This window comes from Octopus sinensis, linkage group LG10 (genome assembly GCF_006345805.1).
Source record: "Octopus sinensis linkage group LG10, ASM634580v1, whole genome shotgun sequence".
In the NCBI taxonomy this organism is placed as follows: Eukaryota; Metazoa; Mollusca; class Cephalopoda; order Octopoda; family Octopodidae; genus Octopus; species Octopus sinensis.
This window is the reverse complement of record NC_043006.1, coordinates 43,616,676-43,635,895: the sequence shown is the minus strand read 5'-3', so window position 1 is coordinate 43,635,895 and position 19,220 is coordinate 43,616,676. Positions and strand designations below refer to the sequence as shown.

At 35.2% G+C, this 19,220-nt stretch overlaps 1 protein-coding gene across 11 annotated transcripts in view; it reads left to right on the top strand.

Annotated features, from left to right (window-relative positions):
- LOC115216522 (misshapen-like kinase 1) overlaps positions 1–19,220 on the top strand; it is an 835,290-nt gene that overhangs the window by 696,403 nt on the left and 119,667 nt on the right. For all 11 annotated transcript variants that reach the window (XM_036506597.1, XM_029785962.2, XM_029785961.2 and 8 more), the window contains 2 exons: positions 5,516–5,579; positions 8,726–8,826. In XM_036506597.1, the coding sequence (XP_036362490.1) occupies positions 5,516–5,579; positions 8,726–8,826 (165 nt within the window). The remainder of the gene's footprint in view (positions 1–5,515; positions 5,580–8,725; positions 8,827–19,220) is intronic.

Genomic DNA, 19,220 nt, shown 5'->3' with positions numbered 1-19,220 from the left:
ACTGTGGCCATGCTGGAGAAACATAGACACACACATGTATACAACAGGGTTCTTTGAAATCCACTCCTGAGGTTTTGCCTAAGGTGTCATGCAGTGGAACTGAATTCAGAATCATGTGGAAAGCAAGCTTCTTACTACACAGGCATGCATGCGCCTGTATATGTGTATATATATATAATATATATATATATATATATATATATATATATATGAGAAAAGTTAGGCGAAAGCAGAGTAAACGGGAAAGTAGACGAAAACTAAATGGATGGGAAATTAGACAACTACTTCTTGATACACGGAATATTTGCAGCTGAGATTTTGCCTTCAGTCAAAGACACAAAATATCATGGTAGTTTTGGTGTGAAACTGCTATGATATTTTGCATATTTAACTGAAGAGGAAAAGTCAGCTGTGAATATTCCATGTATCAAGTCGTCTTATTTCCTGTCTGTTTAGTTTTCGCCTACTTTGCCGTTTACTCCGCTCTCGTCCAACTTTACTCCTTGTCGTATTCTTTCTCTTCAACCCTTTTATACATCCATGTAGTGTAATGAGCATCATTTGTCTACTTATATATATGTATGCATATGTGGGTGTGTATGTATATATATATATATATATATATATATATATATATATATATATATATATGTCTATACACATGTAGATTAAGAGATAGTGAAGGTATGTGGCTTAGTGGCTAGGGCATTTGGCTCAAGATTGTAAGGTCGTGAGTGCCATGTAAAAAGCACTAAGTCCACTCTGCAGAGTGGTTGGCATTAGGAAGGGCATCCAGCTGTAAAATCCCTGCTAAAACAGACACAGTATCCTTGGGTCGATATTCTACCTGGCTGGCTCCTGTCAACTGCCCTACCCATGCATGCACGGAAGAGGGATGTTAAACAATGACGATGATGATGATATATATATATATATATATATATATATATATGTATACACACACACACACATGATGAGATTGTTTCAGTTTCCATCCATTAAATCTACTTACAAGGCTTTAGTCAGCCGAAGGTGCCATGGACTGTGACTGAACCTGAAACCATGTGATTGGGAGCCTGCATCTACAAATTTATTTATATTCATTACTGTTTAGTTCAAGGTCTATTATTATTATTATTATTATTATTATTATTATTATTATTATTGTTGTTGATGCTATCAGTTTTGTTATTGTTGCTGTTGGTAGTGGTGTTATTATAGCTAACAAGTTATTTGTTATAATAATTACATTTGTTTGTCTTAAAGTTAATATTTAAATAAGGAACAAAAATCTATAAAAATCTTCAAAGATGCATCTGTTGTCCTCACCCCTGCTGCCCCATTTGTCTCCAGTGCTCATATAAAATTTTCCACTAGTCCCTGGGGGTGATACCGCCCTCTTTGATAAGCACTTGTTTAAAGTAGGGTTACTTGCCAACAAGATGTTACTTGACAACTTTATTTCAAAAACGAAAAAACAAAAAAAAAACCAACTAAAAAACAGTGCAGAACAGCAATGAAAACGAACTGTTTATTATTTCCATAATTTATAATTACAACCTGTTTATCTTAGATTTTATTCAATTACTTTTTTCCATCTCATATCAGTCCTTCTTTTTATGTCCACTTTTCTTCTTCTTCTTCTTCTTCTTTGCATTTACCGATGTCTTCCTAATCATTGTTGAATATTTTTTTTTCATCCCCCACATGCTATTTGCATATTTCATCTCGGACATATTCCATGGATGTTTTACATGTGCAGATAGTTCTGATAAGACATAAATAAACATGTCTACTAGTTGAGAGTGTGATAGTTTCTTGGGTGGGGGTAGGGTGTGGTGGGGGGTGGCTAACAAAACAGAAAAAAGAAACGAAAGAAACAAAGGAATTATTCCCAGTTGAGAATATCCCACAAATGCCTTTACTTCCCGTCATCTCATTCAGTGGAAGAAGGCATGTCAGGATGTATTCCATTTGTATGTAGTCCTGCCAACAATAAGATGTGAAGGAAGAAGGCTTTTGTATGCTGCTCTACGTATGTGTATGTGTATGCTTACTGTATGTTTATATTTATCTTATCAATGTCAGGTTTTTTTGTTTTTTTTTTGTGTACATATGTGTTTTACTGCGCTCGTCCTAAATGTAAATTCTCAACATTTGTATGTGTGTACACATGTACACGCACACACACACACAAACGTATGCACGCGTGTGTGTGTGTGTGTGTGTGTGGATTGAAGTGTATGTTTCTCTATGTGTTGTATGTATGTATGTATGTATGTGTGTATGTCGATACAAGTTTATGTTTGGGTTAGAATTCAGTCCAACTCAATTTATTTACATACTGTACAAATACAAGGGAATGTAGATTACATCTTCGGTTGCAGGAGTAACACTAGAAAATAGAAGACAAACAACAATAGTTGATGGCACTAAACAATACAGAAATATAAAATAATAATGATAATAATAATAAAAATAATAAAAATAATAATAATAATAATAATAATGATAATAAAAATGATAATAATAATAATAATAATGATGATAATAAAAATAATAATAATAATAATAATGATGATAATAAAAATAATAATAATAATAATAATAATGATGATAATAAAAATAATAATAATAATAGCAATAGCATAGTCAAGGAGGGTTACCTGAGGCATGTTTCAACAATTGCTTGTTGAAATGACATGCAGTGATAACCGGATGATTACGTTATCATCATGATTACTTCCTCAAGAGTCGGTACATATCCTTATCGACACGCAGATATAGCAATTTAAGGAACAGTGTTTGCCAGTGTGACTGCACTGTAGGGAGAAGAGAGAGTTCGAAACTGGTTCATATGGCTTCCGAAATAGAAATGTACCGAAAATGTAACGTGTCATAGATAACAATAAGACGAACTATCAGTTCTCGGTTGAATGCTATCTGAGATGTTGTTCAGCTCTCTCGACAGATAGCAGCTGTAATAAATCTTTTCTATGGCTTGAAGTGGAACAGTGATGAAGGCTTGTGCAGTTTTCATTGCCTGCTCAAGTCTATTTGCATTTTGGATGTGTACGTATATGTATGCCTGTCCTAATGTATGGCCTGGCTGTGTGGTGAAGAAGTTTGCTTGCCAAGCATATGGTTTTGGGTTCAGTCCCCGGTATCATGGGCATTTGTCTTCTATCATAACTCTAGGCCAAGTAAAGCTGGTTGTGTGTGTGTGTGTGAGTATTTGTGTGTTTGTGCACATGTGTGTGTGTTACTGTTTCCTTGCTTTGACTTTGCTTGGTTGTTGCAAAAGAGTATCACTGTCATACGAGTGGTATCCTTCATTTCCAATCTTCTGTCTGGTCATGGAGGAATATTGTCTTACTTGGAAACGGGTGAAGGTTGGTGATAGGGAGAGCACCCAGCTCGACAAATTCCATCTGACCAATGCAAGCGTGGAAAAGTAGACATAAAAACGACGACAATGATGATGATGATGATGATGATGATGATGACGACATGATGATGACGATGATGATGATATTTGCTACTTTGTGTTTATGCATGTATTGATGGTTAGGTAGATATTCATATTTATTAGGTGTCCCGATTTCGTAATAAATTCTCACACCCTTTCATAAATGCATACAATTTGTGATCACAACTGAAAATTACTATTCAACATCGTTAGAATTAGTTATTTAATGACTCCAGTCTTTGAGAAGTCTTTTACTTAACACCGCTATTAATTTGTTCCGCTCTCCCCCCATCATCTATTCTACCATTCTTTTGCTAATTTGCTACCATTGTCTTTATTGCTTTCAATGATGCTCTTTTAGAATAACACAGAACAACAGCAACACTGCCTCAGCTTCTACATTCTACCTAGCCCGTACCTGTTAATGACACATTAGCTGTAATTCGTTAATTCAGAGTTTGCTTTAATTACCTCATCGTCTATCCCGGAGCCTCGTTCGTTTCCAGCAAGTGTTTTTATGCTCTTCATTTGGATAGCTTTGAACATCAAACACCGTTCAAGAGTTTGAAATTAACTAAATAAATAAAAGTGGTTCCATTATAATTGTTTATTATTACTATTATTATTATTATTATTATTATTACTACTACTATTACTACTACTACTATTATTATTATTATCGTTATTATTATTATTATTATTATTGATTTTAATGTGGTGTTTAAAGTGTTTTTATTCCATCAAAAACTGCTGGAAAAAAAAAATTAAATAAACAAGGTGTGTGATGGGAGGTGGGGGGGGGGAACTGCATTGATAACTTTTTACATGTAAATTGAAAAATTAGTCAAATCAGCTGCAACATGTATTTGAAATGTTAATTTTCTTCTTCTTTATTGTTGCGATTTATTAACATAACATTTTAATGATTTCCACTCCTGCCTCTTCTCGTCCTCCGCCCCTGTCTCTCTCCGTCTCCCGACACTAGTTTTGCAAATAAAAAAGCAAAAAGTTTGAAATTATTAACTCTAAACTAAGTCTATAATATCTACTCATCTGTTGAACTTTAAGTTAACTAGAGTATATATGTATGTGTGTGTGTGTGTGTGTCTGAAGTGATGGGCAATGACATCATAACAAAATGCAAAAACGAGAGGAGAGAAAGAGAGTGAGTGAGTGGGTGGGTAGGGGTGTTTATGTTAGGATAATTTAATGAAATACATAACCCCTCTCTTTCTTTCTTTCTCTCTCTCTCTCCCTCTCACCTCTCTCGCATTTCGTCTTTGTAATAGCCACACAGAAAGAGCCACTGGTTTTACTTGAGAAACTAGAGCAGTGTTTGATGTTCAAAATTATGCGCATGAAGAGCATAAAGAATCGGGTTACTATTTGTGTGTGCATTTGTATGTGTGTGTTTGTGTGTGTGTATTATATGCTGAGTCAATAAGAGAATTCATAGCTCTGCTTTATTTTGTTTACTGGTTTCGCTCATTGAACTGTGGCGGCCATGCTGGGGCTGACTTTGTAAATGAGATTGTGTACCTTTGAAACCAAATATGATTGGATTCTTTTCCACCACCATCACCATCACCACCATCCCTCTTCCCCCTCCACCTCCCGTGTTGTTGGTTGCGTTAGAACGTTAATGCCTCTTCGCATGGCAACCCAGTCTATGTGCCTTTCAATGATGTGAAAAATATCTTTGATTGACCAAGTATTTATCATTAGCAATATCACATAACCAAAAAGACTTGGGTTTTCAGGATTCTCTTCAGCAACACTTTCGGCACATTGGCAATAACATTTGCTAATTCCTTCCCAAGCCTTCATTTTCAAGCAAAAGTTAGGAATTTGTAAAGTGAAATACAAAGTTTTTCTTTCATGCCAGGAATATCAAATATACAAGTGAGAGAGGTATCTCATAGTTCAGTGAACCCAATGTTTTGTACATATTAACTTTATCATCACCAACATCTTCAGCATCATCACCATCTGTGTAAACAGAATATTATAATATTCATGTGGTTTCCTTTTGGTTTCTAATTTCAGAGTGAGAAAAAAAATGGCTGGCTGAACGTTGGGAATCTAGAAGGCTGTGTCCATTTTAAGATTGGTAAGTTTCTTTCTTTTCCTGCTGATCTGTTTCTGAAAGATTTTTCTGATATCTTTGAAAAGGTTTTTGTATTTGTATTTGTATTTGTATTTGTATTTATTTGTGTTTCGTATTCGCATGAAAAGCAGATTAATCCAATCTAGTTATTTATTCTGATAATCCATTAATCCATTGCTTCCTGCTTGCTGTTTAGATTAGTAATGTAGTAAAGCTGTAAGTAAAATGTAAATGATATCAGAAGAAAAGATGAATTGAAAGAATCAGGGAAAGACCGAAGAAGAAAAGAAAGAAATCTTCTTTTCGGCTTTGTAAGGAATCTGTTATTGTTAAATACTAAAGGTGATAGGGAGGATTTGGGCTTTATTAGTCTTAGTAGAACTAATCTTCCCTCAAAGATAAGTGTTTTCCAGTTTAACATCAAAAACATTGACTGAAAGGAACCATGTCAAAACTGAATGGTTTTGTTTAGATCAGCCACAGGTCTCTTATGCATAGCGAGGACATGGAGAGAATGGATGTGTACAGGTGTGTGTATGAGATTATATATATATATATATATATATATATATATATATATAGAAAGAGAGAAAGAGTGTTTGTGCAAATACAAGTGTACAGCCTGCAGTCAGATCTGAATGACTGAGTGAATAATGAAACAGTTGGATAACGAAAGCAAGCATGGGAAAATTGAAAGGAGGTTTAAGCTATCAAGGACCAGCACCACATTGATTAGAGGGACAGAACATAAATACATTACAAGTATAATATCTAGTACATATTTAAATGCTTCATGATACTCGGTTTAAATTTTGTTATTGATGATATCAAATGATCTTTTTTCCTGTATCTCTTTCGTCTCTTGTTTGACCCTGGAGAAATATATTATTTCTTTAGTAAATTATTACCAGGGCAGTGAGCTGGCAGAATCGTTAGCACACTGGGTGAAATGCCTAGTGGCATTTCATCTGCTGTTATGTTCAGAGTTCAAATTCTGCCAAGGTTGACTTTACCTTTCATCCTTTCAGGGTCAATTAAATAAGTACTGGTTATGCATTGGGGTTGATGTAATCGACTTAATCCCTTTGTCTATCCTTGTTTGTCCCCTCTATGTTTAGCCCCTTATGGGCAATAAAGAAATAAAGAAATTATTTCCTAGGAGTGAGTATGGCTGTGTGGCTAAGGAGCTTGCTTCCTGATCACATGATTTTGGGTTCACTCCCACTGCTTGACACCTTGGGCAAGTCTCTTCCACTGACTGACCCCAGGCTGACCAATGACTTGTGAGTAAATTTGGTAGATGGGAACTATGTTGAAGCCTGTTGTGTGCGTGTGTTTTTATGCCTGTTTGTTCTTCCCCACTGCTTGACAACTGGTGTTGGTTTGTTCATGTCCTTGTAATTTAGCAGTTCAGCAAATGAAACTGGTAGAATAAGGACAAGACTGAAAACATAAATACTATGGTGGATTTGTTCAACTAAGCCCCAGCATGACTGTGGGCCAATGATGAAGACTAATTAAAAATAACTGTTAATAGACTGCTTACAATTAGAGAGAAACATATGATTGCATAATCAGTCCTATTGATCTTCTTCTCTCTCTTCTCCCACTAAAACAAAATGCAAAAAAGAAAAACAACAAATAAACAAACAAAGTAAGATATGTACTCGTCTTTGACATTGGATAGAACAGGTGGGGCAGAGGGTATGCCCAGGTATGCAATAGAATGCCTGCAGAAGATTTGAACTTATGTTCTATGAGCTGAGCAATTCTGTACCTTAACCACTTGGCCAATACAGTCAGACATGTTTGTGTATGTGCTCACGCGCACACATACGCATGCACGCACGCACACACCTATCACTTGTTTCTAGGAAGAGACTTCGTTTATCTTTCTCGATGTGACACCTTCTGTTTATGCAGTTTCTCTCATTTCACCCTGACCATACATGAATCTGTATCTTTTGTCTTGAAGACAAACCAAATAAAAATAAAACAATAAAAGAAATTAAGACAAAAAAGCAAACAAACAAACAAACAAAAAAAAGATTACTTTCTGACAACGACCGTATCTGTAATGCATTTATACACACATGTATGCGAACACACTCGTAAATATAAATTTGATAAATTCATGGAAATTCTTATCTCCAGATATTTAAAGTGTGAAAGCTTCTTTGCAGCAGTAATTTTGAGTAAATAAATATGCACATTTATGCTGTTTTTCAATGCAGTTTCATATCCATTTATATGCACACACGTGCACACACACACACACAAGAGCACACATGCACTTAGATGTAATTATTGATAAACATGCACCCGTACACCAAAACATATGCACATAAATATATTTACACACTGGCAAGTGCTCTTGTTCTCTTGTATAGATACACACCCACTAGCATTAGTATATTCATATGCATAAACCCCTACAAATGCATATAAATACCTTTAATTTATGCATATTTGATATATATATATATATATATATATATTATATATATATATATACATACATACACACACACACATGTATATTCACACATATACATGCACATGCACACAAACACAGGTGTGTATATACATGATGTAATTATTTAGATAGCTAGCTGTGTGTGTTTGTGTGTGTGCTTCTATGCAAGTACATCACACACCTGCAGACATACACAGAGCTATATGTTCAGGCACCTACAAACACACATGCATTTCCTTTCTATGCCACACGTTCAGAACCTGTTATAAACACCTGAGTCAGGCCTAATTTTCAGTAATTTTATCATATTTTCCAGTTTCTTCAAGCAGAACATTTGAGTGTACACACACACACACACACACATACATTTATGTGTGTGTGTATATATATATATATATATATATATATGTATGTATGTAATCATATATCCATTTATATGCACACAGACACACACACACTTATAATAATCACCATCATATATAAAATATAAAAATATAAGCCACCTTTTACTGAGGTTATATTTCTTTTCTCTTTTATTAAGCACTTGTTTCAAAAGTTCTTTTTTTTTTATCAAACTGGATTTCATACCAGAACTTGCTATATTTCTTGAATCTCATTATAATCTGCTTTTCCAAGAATGTCTTCCTTCATTTCTCACTCCTTGTCTTTCCAGTAAAATATGAACGGATCAAATTCCTTGTGATAGCCCTTCAAGACTGCATTGAGATCTATGCTTGGGCTCCTAAACCTTATCATAAATTTATGGCATTCAAGGTGAGTTGTCTTTTAATCATCTTTTAGTGCTTTTCTAGACTTTTCTTTTTGTGTTTTTTCTTCTTTCCCTTTTTTATTACCCTATTCTTTGAAAGTCTGTTAAAAAATATATGTCTGTATATATATATTTGTATTATAAATGTAAATGTAATACACACACATGCCTGTGTGTGTGTGTATAAATATATATATATATACACACATATATATCTATAAATACAAATATAAATATAATACACACACATACATACATATATATATATATATATATATATATATAACTACATATATACATATAAAAATACATATATACAAATATAAATATAATACACGCACATACACACATGTGTGTGTATATATGTATATATATACATACATACATATATATATATACATATCTGTACATGTGTGTGTGTCTATATATGTATATATATATATATATATATATATATATATATATATATATACACACACCCATTTATATACATAGATAAGTATATACAATTATATATATACATATACACACACATTTATATATGTGTGTGTATATATATATATACACACACAAACACATTTATATTCATATATATGTATATGCAAATATGTATACATATTTATATATACGTACACACACATATATGTATGTATGTGTGTGTGTGTGTGTATATATATATAGTGACTTATTGGTTAAGAAGCTGCTTGAGTAATTTCTATGGTGTGATTAGTTTCTTACCCGGAATCAACTCACATTAATCTTTTTGCTTCACTTCATTCCTCTGGTTGGTAGCTTACATACACTAGCAGATCCCTGTTCACATTTGAATGGTTAGCAATAATAAAAGGGGGGAAGGACATGTAGCATTAAATAAAACAAAACCGTAAAAAAAAGAAAGAAAGAAAGAAACCCAGCCCTGCATGGTATCTTTTATGTGGTCATTCAACATCAAATCACACCCTACCATCTTAGAAGGGAGAACATTACATAATATAATCCGTGCTACACTGTATCTGAAAAATATTAACAGAAGATGCTGCTGGAATGACTTCTGGTCATAAGTGAGTCGACTTGGTTAGAGCCGACTTGGGTCTAAATAGCAACAGGCTTAGAATTTTCTGGTGTAAATATGCAAATGTGCATCATCATCATTCTCATCATTTAACATGCAATTTTCCATGCTTCACCTTGATCAGGCAGAGTTTATTGAGGCAGATTTCTTACATCTTGATGCCTTTCCTGTCACCAACCTTTAATATCTGGTTTCCAAGTTACGGCCTGACATGTTTTTGCAGTATATTGGACATGAATGTCATTCATTTGCAACAATTGCAAGATGTGAGGTCTAGGAGATACAAACATACACTCACTCACAAACACATACACATGCATGCGTAAAGATATTGACAGACTTCTTTCAGTTTCTACCTACCAAATCCACTCACAAAGCTTTGGTTGGCCCAGGGCTGTAGTAGAAGACACTTGCCCAGAGTGCCACGCAGTGGAACTGATCTTGAAACCATGTGGTCGAGATCCACACAGCCATGCTTGTACCAAAACGTAGATATGTAAATTAGCCTGTGAAAACAAAATAAATTCATCCATGATATAGCACTGAAAATTGAGTGTAAATCTCTAAATAAAATCGGAAGAAACATGGCCTAGTGGTTAAACAACTGGGCTTTTGATCATAAAGTTTTGAGTTCAATTCCCAGTTCAGATATGTTTTATTTTCTGGCACAATACTCTGCCTCACATTGCTCCAGTCTACTCAGCCAATGAAAATGAGTATAAATACTGACCAAGCTAGTACAGTAGCGTTAACAATTTAGTAGTTTTGGCCGAACATCTTCCACCTGGTGAGTTGTAAAGGCATTAAATGTGCTATCAGAAGTGAACAACAAGTAATATTCTTTGATTGGAAGAAGTACTATCAAGGGAAGAAAAACAGAAAGAATAAAATTTGTCTCAAATGGGCATGGAAATCCTGATATTGCAGAACCCACTAAACATCTACTTATCAACAGAATAAAAAAAAAAATAATAAGAGCTAAACTCACAGAATACAACAATAACTGCAGCCACAATGGCTAAAGAAATGCCAACAGCAAGAAGAACAATAACAGTAGCAAAACCAATGATCACACTAACCAAGAAAAAAAAAAATTAAAAGGTATAGTAAAAATACAAACACAACAATCACCTCATCAAAAGTAGCAGCAAATCCAACAACAGCTGTGTAATGCCAATAACCAAACGCAAAAGTCCTCCTTTTCAACTTTACTGTTGCGAGTAGGAACAGCATTGAGTTGATGAAGTATGTAGCATGTGTATGTGTCTGTGTGTGTGTGTGTATGAACAAATGAGAGGAGCTCATCTCACAAAAACACTAGCAAAATAGATGTTGCTGAAAATGTCATCAAAAGTCTATTTGACATTAAGAAAAGATTTGCCATGTGACATGAGAATTTTTTCCAACTTAGAGTGGATAATAACTTTCTGGAGGGTTTTTTTTAAAGAAACTCTCCTTGGATTACCTGTTGTTATTTGAGAGCAAGGTAAGTTTCTTGCTTTTTCTCTGCCCAACATGGCCATATTAAGAATCAGTTCTATAAATGAATGTAGTCTGGAAAGGTCACATGCTTAGTGATGTCAAAACACTGTATTTATTTAAATTTAGTGACCATCAGTGAGACCAGAATTTCTTTCACACAGTAACTTGTGCTTCTTCTTAATGACTATAAGATTATTGACCTTTTCAATCAATCTGGATTAAGCAAAGTGATAGTGTTATTTAGGAAAGATCTGGATCTTCAGGTATGGATGGTAGGTAAGTTAAAGAATTGAGACATGAACAGCACCAAAGACTCTACCTTCTGATTTGTAACCATTTATGTCTCCTGGCTTGGGCCAGAGGAAGGGCTAATGAGTTCATCAGATATATGGAGTTTTTCAATTATATCAAGGGCTACAGTTCATCAGGACTGGAGTTCTTCAGATATATCAAAGCATTCTTGGAGTTTCCATTCATTAATGTTTGCTGAGGACTGGAATGTCATCTTAGATGCATACTGGAATTATTTGGGTAAGAATGTAAACACCTTGCAAACCTGCCCAGGCATTTCCAGCCCTCTGACAAAAGCTAACTTGTCCCATCTGTGGGTTATTGTTGATCTAGTGGTTGGTTCTTTGGCTATTCCATTTGGATTTTTTATTTACGCAGCTGGCATCATCCATTTGCATTGCGTACTCCTTCATCAGTATGGTCTTCTCTTTTGCTCAGTACACCCAGTTCCTCTTATACCCCGTTTGTTTTCCATCCAGTTCACTGGTGCTTTGTTGTCCATGCTCACTTGTGTTGGGTATGTGTGTGTGTTTATGACTTATCTAGAATGTAGAATAAATGTCTAAAGTTTTAAAGCTAACACTCCTTTTGATTCTCACTCTTGCTTTCTGTCTCTGTCTGTCTGTCTCTCTCTCTCTCTCTCACACACACACACACACACACACACACACACACACACACCCGGTTATTCAGAAGCTCCTTATTATTTATTATTTTAAAACAAGTTTTAATACTATCATTGCTATTCTATTGTGGATAACTTTTGATATATATATATATATATATATAAATGTATATACATACATGTGCATGTGTTTATTAGTGTTTGTGTATGTGTGTGTGTGTGTAAGCACACTCTTATCTGTGCATTTCATTAAGCTAAAAACAAGCCTTTTCCCTGTTATTGATTGGTCTTCTGCCTACAGGTAGATACCATTCCTTGTAGGGTTAGGTTTAAATTTAATAATACTGTTATGGTTCTTTATAAATAAAGTCTAGATGTAATTATCTTTGTGTCCTTTGCAAATATCTACAAATATATATAAGTTAACAGTATTAACAATAAAAAAAAAAAAGAAATTGTATATCTATATTCAACTATGGCTATAAACCTTCTGGGACTTTCAAAAACATCTCAAATATTAATATTCTTCAAATTTATGGCAGTAGATATTTTCCAATCACAGAATTTTGGATTTCTTTTCCTTCTTTTAAACCATCTTCTCTTAACAGTAAAATTGGAAGTTTTATTACAAAATAAGATACATCTAAAGATTTGCTAAAAATCATTAAATGAGTAATAAATCTGACTGTATTATATCTAGGATGACAGGTGTGTGTGTTGTTTGCTAGTTTTAAAGAAAAAGAAAAAAAAAAATCATTCTTGCTTTTGGTTAAATCTGTTGACATCTACTAATTAATAATAATCTGATTGGCTACAGTTTTCTTATTTCACTTCTAAGCATGCCCTCCCCCCCTCTCCCATCACTTTACCATTTATTTATGGTTGCTTGTCTGTCACCTTTGCAAATACTTCAGTGAGACTATCTTACCAATGTGGCTTAACTGACAGCAGACGTTCAAGGAATGTTAATGTAAAATATGGAATGAATTTTTCATGACATTGTGGAGATATCTGATTTTAATTTGCATTCTCCTGCTCTCATCCACTGAGCTGTGGTGTTTAATTATTAACATTAATATCTGCAGTAATCTTCACCGGTTATTAATAAAATTACATTAAAAGGATATATATGTGATATGATATTGCAGAATATCATATTATCAGATTGTTCTTGTCATCTCAATCTTTCTTTTGAACAGGAATCACATTTTCACTGGAGTCTGTCTCTTTCTTTAGTCTCAATAGAGTTCCTCAAACTTTTTTTATAGTTCACAGCACATATTCTTGACATATTTTCTTCACCACCATCTTCACTGCCATCCTGAAGTTTACTCAAGCATATTACAAGTGAAGTTGTTGCTTTCTTTTGATTAAGCACAACCAAGCTATGTTTTATAAAAAAAGCGAAGAGTTATGGGAATTAGTGGCAATGATGCTTTTTCAAAAAATCATTAGTTGCATAAATATATCAAGTGGGAATTAAAAATCTAATTTATGCATTTAACTTGCTGGAAGGCAATCCCTTCTGTTGTAGTAAAAACTACCATTAATTGTCTATTAATATAATTAGTGGTATGTAATCTGTCTCTGCCCATCCACATCAGAAGCAATCAGCTTTGGTGATACTTTTAGTTTGTCACAATTTCTGGAGATATGACAGGTCTTTTCATTATCTCAGCTACAATACTTTTACTGCAAGTAAACACTAACATGGTAAACTTGAGTTGAAAAGTACATAAGTTCAAACTACATATAAATTGTGTATATGTATATGTATTTATTTATGTGTGTGCGTGTGTGTGTGTGTGTGTGTGTATCATACCATGCTGGTGTGCGTTGGACAGTTTGGCAGGGTCCAGTGGACTCAAGGACTACATCATGCACCGGTGTCTGCTTTGGTGTGGCTTCTACAGCTGGATGCCTTTCCTAACACCAACCACTTTACAATGTGTAAATTCTGATGATATATATGGATGAATGTGTATTTCATTATTAATTAAATGATGAAGAGGAGCATGTATTCTATTCAGTTAATTCCACTTGGTGCAATTTGCCATAAGTAATTTATTGCAAAACTGAATATTTATCCCTTATGGATTTTCCATGGGTACCCATTAGGATGGAAATAATAAATTAACCCCTATATGCCCACCAATGTATGTCTTGTCTCAGTCTTATATGTTATCACACCATTTTGAAAGAGTTAACCCGTTAGCATTTAATCTGCCCATATCTGGCACAAATATTCTCCTTGTTTTATGCACAAACAGGCCAGATCCAGCATCTCACTCCTACCCGACAATGTCATTCTAAAAATATACAATCACATCACTGAAATCTCAAAGCTACAAGATAATGTATGATTAATTCAAAACTATGTAAATAAATAAGCAATGTATTTGACAGAGTAATTTGAGTGTTAAAGGGTTAAGAAAAGAATTCTCAGATAATTCAAAATTTTCTCTCTTGTTACTGCCCACAATTACTTCTGCTGTGACTTCATCCCTTGTGTATTTATTGCTCTGGGCCAGTCGTTTCGGGTTGCAATGAAAATCAGTCATTCAAGCAGCATCGAAGGGAACCAAAAAAAAAAAAAAAAAATTACTAAACTCTTATATTTGGCCAAATAATAAATGCTATTAGGAAGTAAAAGATTTTAGATAACCAGTTATAGATGTTGTGTGTAGAGAGGAAAGAGGAATTTCCCGAGCTGGATATCCAAGAAAATTGGTACTTGTTCAATGAAAGACTTAATAGAAATTGGGCTTTAATCTTATTGTCCATTATAACAATGTATTTCAATGTAGCCCTGAAGATAACTAGAGAGCACAGCTGTCAAAATTTAATTCTATTCTGGGGAAAATAAAGACATGAGGAATAAATGTATGAGTACCATTTTCTGACAGTGAAGCCTCATTGTACCACTGTTGAACTGTTAATCATATTAAAGTAGTCTGACATTGCAGTTGTGCATATTTTGGATTTTGAACTTTTGGACATTATGTTACATGCGCTACCACCCCAACCTCTCTTTCTTGCCCTCTCTCTCTCTCTCTCTCTCTCACCCTCAAATAAACATGTGTTGCATATGTGCAGAGTACAGTCAAACACAACTGTTCAAACTGGATTATTAATTGGAATCTGGCAATGACGTGGAGCTTGCTGAACATGTCAACTGCTTGATCCATTCCAAATATGCTAGATGACACGACAATGACGACGACGACGACCGCTGCCACCACCACCACCATAATTCTCATCATTCTCATCATCCTCCTCATCCTCACCCCATCGTACCACCTCCGTCCACTGTGCCGATGTTTGTTTCTTTCTTAATACTGCTAATTCTCGGAGAAATTTCCATAACCTATGAATTTACCTTGTCGCAATATCTCTCTCTCGGTAGTCGGTAGTCGGATTTCTTTTTGTGTTTTCTTTTCGGTCAGCTATTTTTAACACTGCTCTTATCTATGCATGATTTCTTCCATTCAGAAATCCCCCCCCCACCACCACCACCATCAACTCCACCTTCAAAAATAAAAATAAAAACACCAAAAAAAAAAGCAAAAAAAAAACAAAAACAAAAAAAAAAACTCTGCTCTTCAGTTACACATCTATTACTTGATAGACATAGAACATGTCTTCTCTGTCACATCGCAGGTTATAAGTTATCAAGGGCCAGAGTCTGTGTACAAAACAGAATACAAATTTTGGTTACTGATTAGATATGGTTTGCCTTTAGTGCATTCCTATTAGCTTTTAGTCAGTGTTTCATAGTCTATTAATCTCATGTATGTGTGTGTGTGTGTGTGTGTGAGTATGCATGTGTATACATGCAACTGTATGTGTGTGTATTCTTTTTACTGCCATAACTTTTATGGTAGACATCTGGGCTTTAATGTACTTAGTTTTATGACAAATGATTCTAGCTACTAAATTTTATGGCAAATGATGCAGTAGACAGTTCTCTCTCAGTCACCGTCTCTTTCACCGTCTCTCTTTCTACCCCCTCTCTCTACCCTATATACATGCACATACATGATAGAGAGATAGAGAGAATGTGTGGGGAGAGAACGTGTATTATTTTTAGAACTTCTTTTTTTTTTTTGTATATTTATTAATATGAATGGCAAGCATGAACCATTAGTGCATCCACATGAGCATTCGGTTGAGAAAGGCAACTATAGGTGATGCATTACCTGTACGGTTGGTATAAATCTAGTTGATTCAATTTTCAGCCTACGTCTAAATTGTGTGTGTGTGTGTGTGTGCGTGCATTTATGTGGGGGTTTTTTTATATGTATGTGTGTGTGTGTTATATACTAATCACATTTATCTCTTTTACTCTCACTCTTTTCGAATTATAACCACTACTTTCCTTACTGGAGCACTGAAAAAATGCATGCATCCACACTTGGATGGATATGTGTGTGTGTGTGTGTATATATATATATATATATATATATATGTAGACAGATAGGTAAATGGACAGATACATAAATGGGTAGATAGACAGACAGACAGATGGATGAATAGATAGATAGATAGATAGATAGTTGGATTGATAGATAGATAGTTGGGTTGATAGATAGATAGATAGATAGATAGTTGGGTTGATAGATAGATAGATAGATAGATAGATAGATAGATAGATAGATAGATAGATAGATAGATAGATAGGTGAGTGGGCAGGTAAGAAAGATAAGTTACCTGCAAAAATCCATCCACTTCTATATGGGTGAACATGTAAACCATTACTCTACATCTTAGCCATTTTATGAAACCTTCATATTTGAATGCATTTATATCCTGAAATACCTCACCTCCACCACCACCAATACCACAACCACTTCCTGTTTGTGGATGGGTATCACCAATCATTTTCAATGTAACCTTTAGCTTAAACAAGTTGCTTATGAATGGAACCCAACAACAATCCACCTTGATGTCATATCTAAAGGATATAATGATATCAAGTCTGATATCAGCCTCTTCAACCAGCTACAAATAACAGTGTAATCACATTAGGTAATAATAGACTTAGATACACCATGTCTTTTGTAATAAATAGGAAGGTTACAGCTGGAACATCTTTGAGTCCTGCTGGATCAAGGTTGACTTGGGGTCATAAATCAACAACTTAGGATGTTTCATTCCAATAGTTAAGGGTTTTATATATACATAACTTTATACACACACACACACACACACACACACACACACACACACATACTCACACACACATACTTGTTACAGTCATTGAATTACAGTCTTGAAGGGTTTAGGTTTTAGTCAAATAAATCAACCAAGCAAAAATGGGAATTTACCTAATAAATAAGCTTTTAGTTAAATCCAAAATGAGATTCAGGGGGACTATCTTTTCATTTTTCATTTGTTTCAGTGATAGGACTGTGACCATTCTGGGCACCAACTTGAAGGGTTTTATTCGAGCAAATTGACCCCAGTCTCTTTATTTATTTTTTTTTTAAAGTCAGGTTCTTATTCTGTTGGTCTCTTTTGCGGAACCACTTAGTAGGGGGGGTATAAACAAACCAACACTAGTAGTCAAGTAGTGATGGTGGTGGTGGGGGTTCAATGCGGTTTCCATCTCTCAAATTCACTCACAAGGCTCTGGTTGGCCTGGGGCTATAGCAAAAGACGCCCTAAGTTCCTCATTGTTGCAAAGTTAGCTTCCATGCCCCACCCCGCCAACATATAAAATAGCTGTTTGCGCCTTCATGTTTGGTTTATATGTAAAGATTTGCATTGTTTGATTTCTCTTTCATCTGTCACAGCTTTTTCTTTTCTGGTTCTTGATGTGTGTGTGTGTGTGTTGTGTGTGTGTGTGTGTGTTGGGGATGGTGCAAACTTTAAATTTCTCCAATTAGCAGTGGGAACTCTCAGTTGTTCTCTCCCTACCACCACCCCTTCTCTCTCTCCCTCTGTCTGTCTATCTGTGTCTCTCTCTCTCTCTCTCTGTTGAAATGAAGATTATTGTTACAGGCATATTGCAGTGATATCGGTATGTGGTAAAGGTCTGACGTTGGTTGTACTTGAGCCTATTAAAGACAATGTCGAAACAGTGTAATCACTGTTTTTAAGTGTATGACCCAACTGCTGTTACATGTTGAGTGAACCATTAGTCTGGGGGTGAGGTGGAGTGGGGCGGAGGGGGGGGAGAACTGCAGTGTGGGAGCAAGAATGGAGGTACTTGCTTGCCAGGTTAGTTTATTAGTTTATCGAGTTAGTGTTTGTTTTTTTGTTCTTCTTTCCTTCGTTTATTTTCACTTAAAGGAACTCTTTTACTCTCATACTTGAACTTTAAACCATCAGGACACTTTAGCAATAAAGATGCTTCAATTAAAAGAAAATCTGACTCATTATCTCAGAGTGAGTGGTTGGTGGGGATGTGGGGGTGAGTGGAGAAGAAGGTTGGTAGTGGGGTGGTCTGCAGGGCTGTTTCTCAGTGCTTTGATTCCATGAGAATTTGACATGCCTTTGACATCTCTGTGAGAGAGAGATCATCCTCCTATCTGCTGCGAAGGAATGTTAACAGTACTGACATGCAGCTTTTTGTTTTTTCATTTTGTTGGGGTTCTTTTTCTTCCTTTTTATTTTGTTATTATTCTTTGGTGACTTCACAGTTCTCTTATTTTCCACTGATTTCACATGTGTGTGTGTGTGTGTGTCTTTATATTTGTCCCACATCACCACTTGACAACCCTAATAGCATAAGTACAGGCTTAAAACATCCCCTGGGGTCAATTCATTCCGCTAAATTTCTTCAAGGCAGTACTCCAGCATTGGCGCAGGAGTGGCTGTGTGGTAAGTAGCTTGCTTACCAACCACACGGTTCCAGGTTCAGTCCCACTGCATGGCACCTTGGGCAAGTGTCTTTTGCTATAGCCTCGGGCCGACCAATGCCTTAT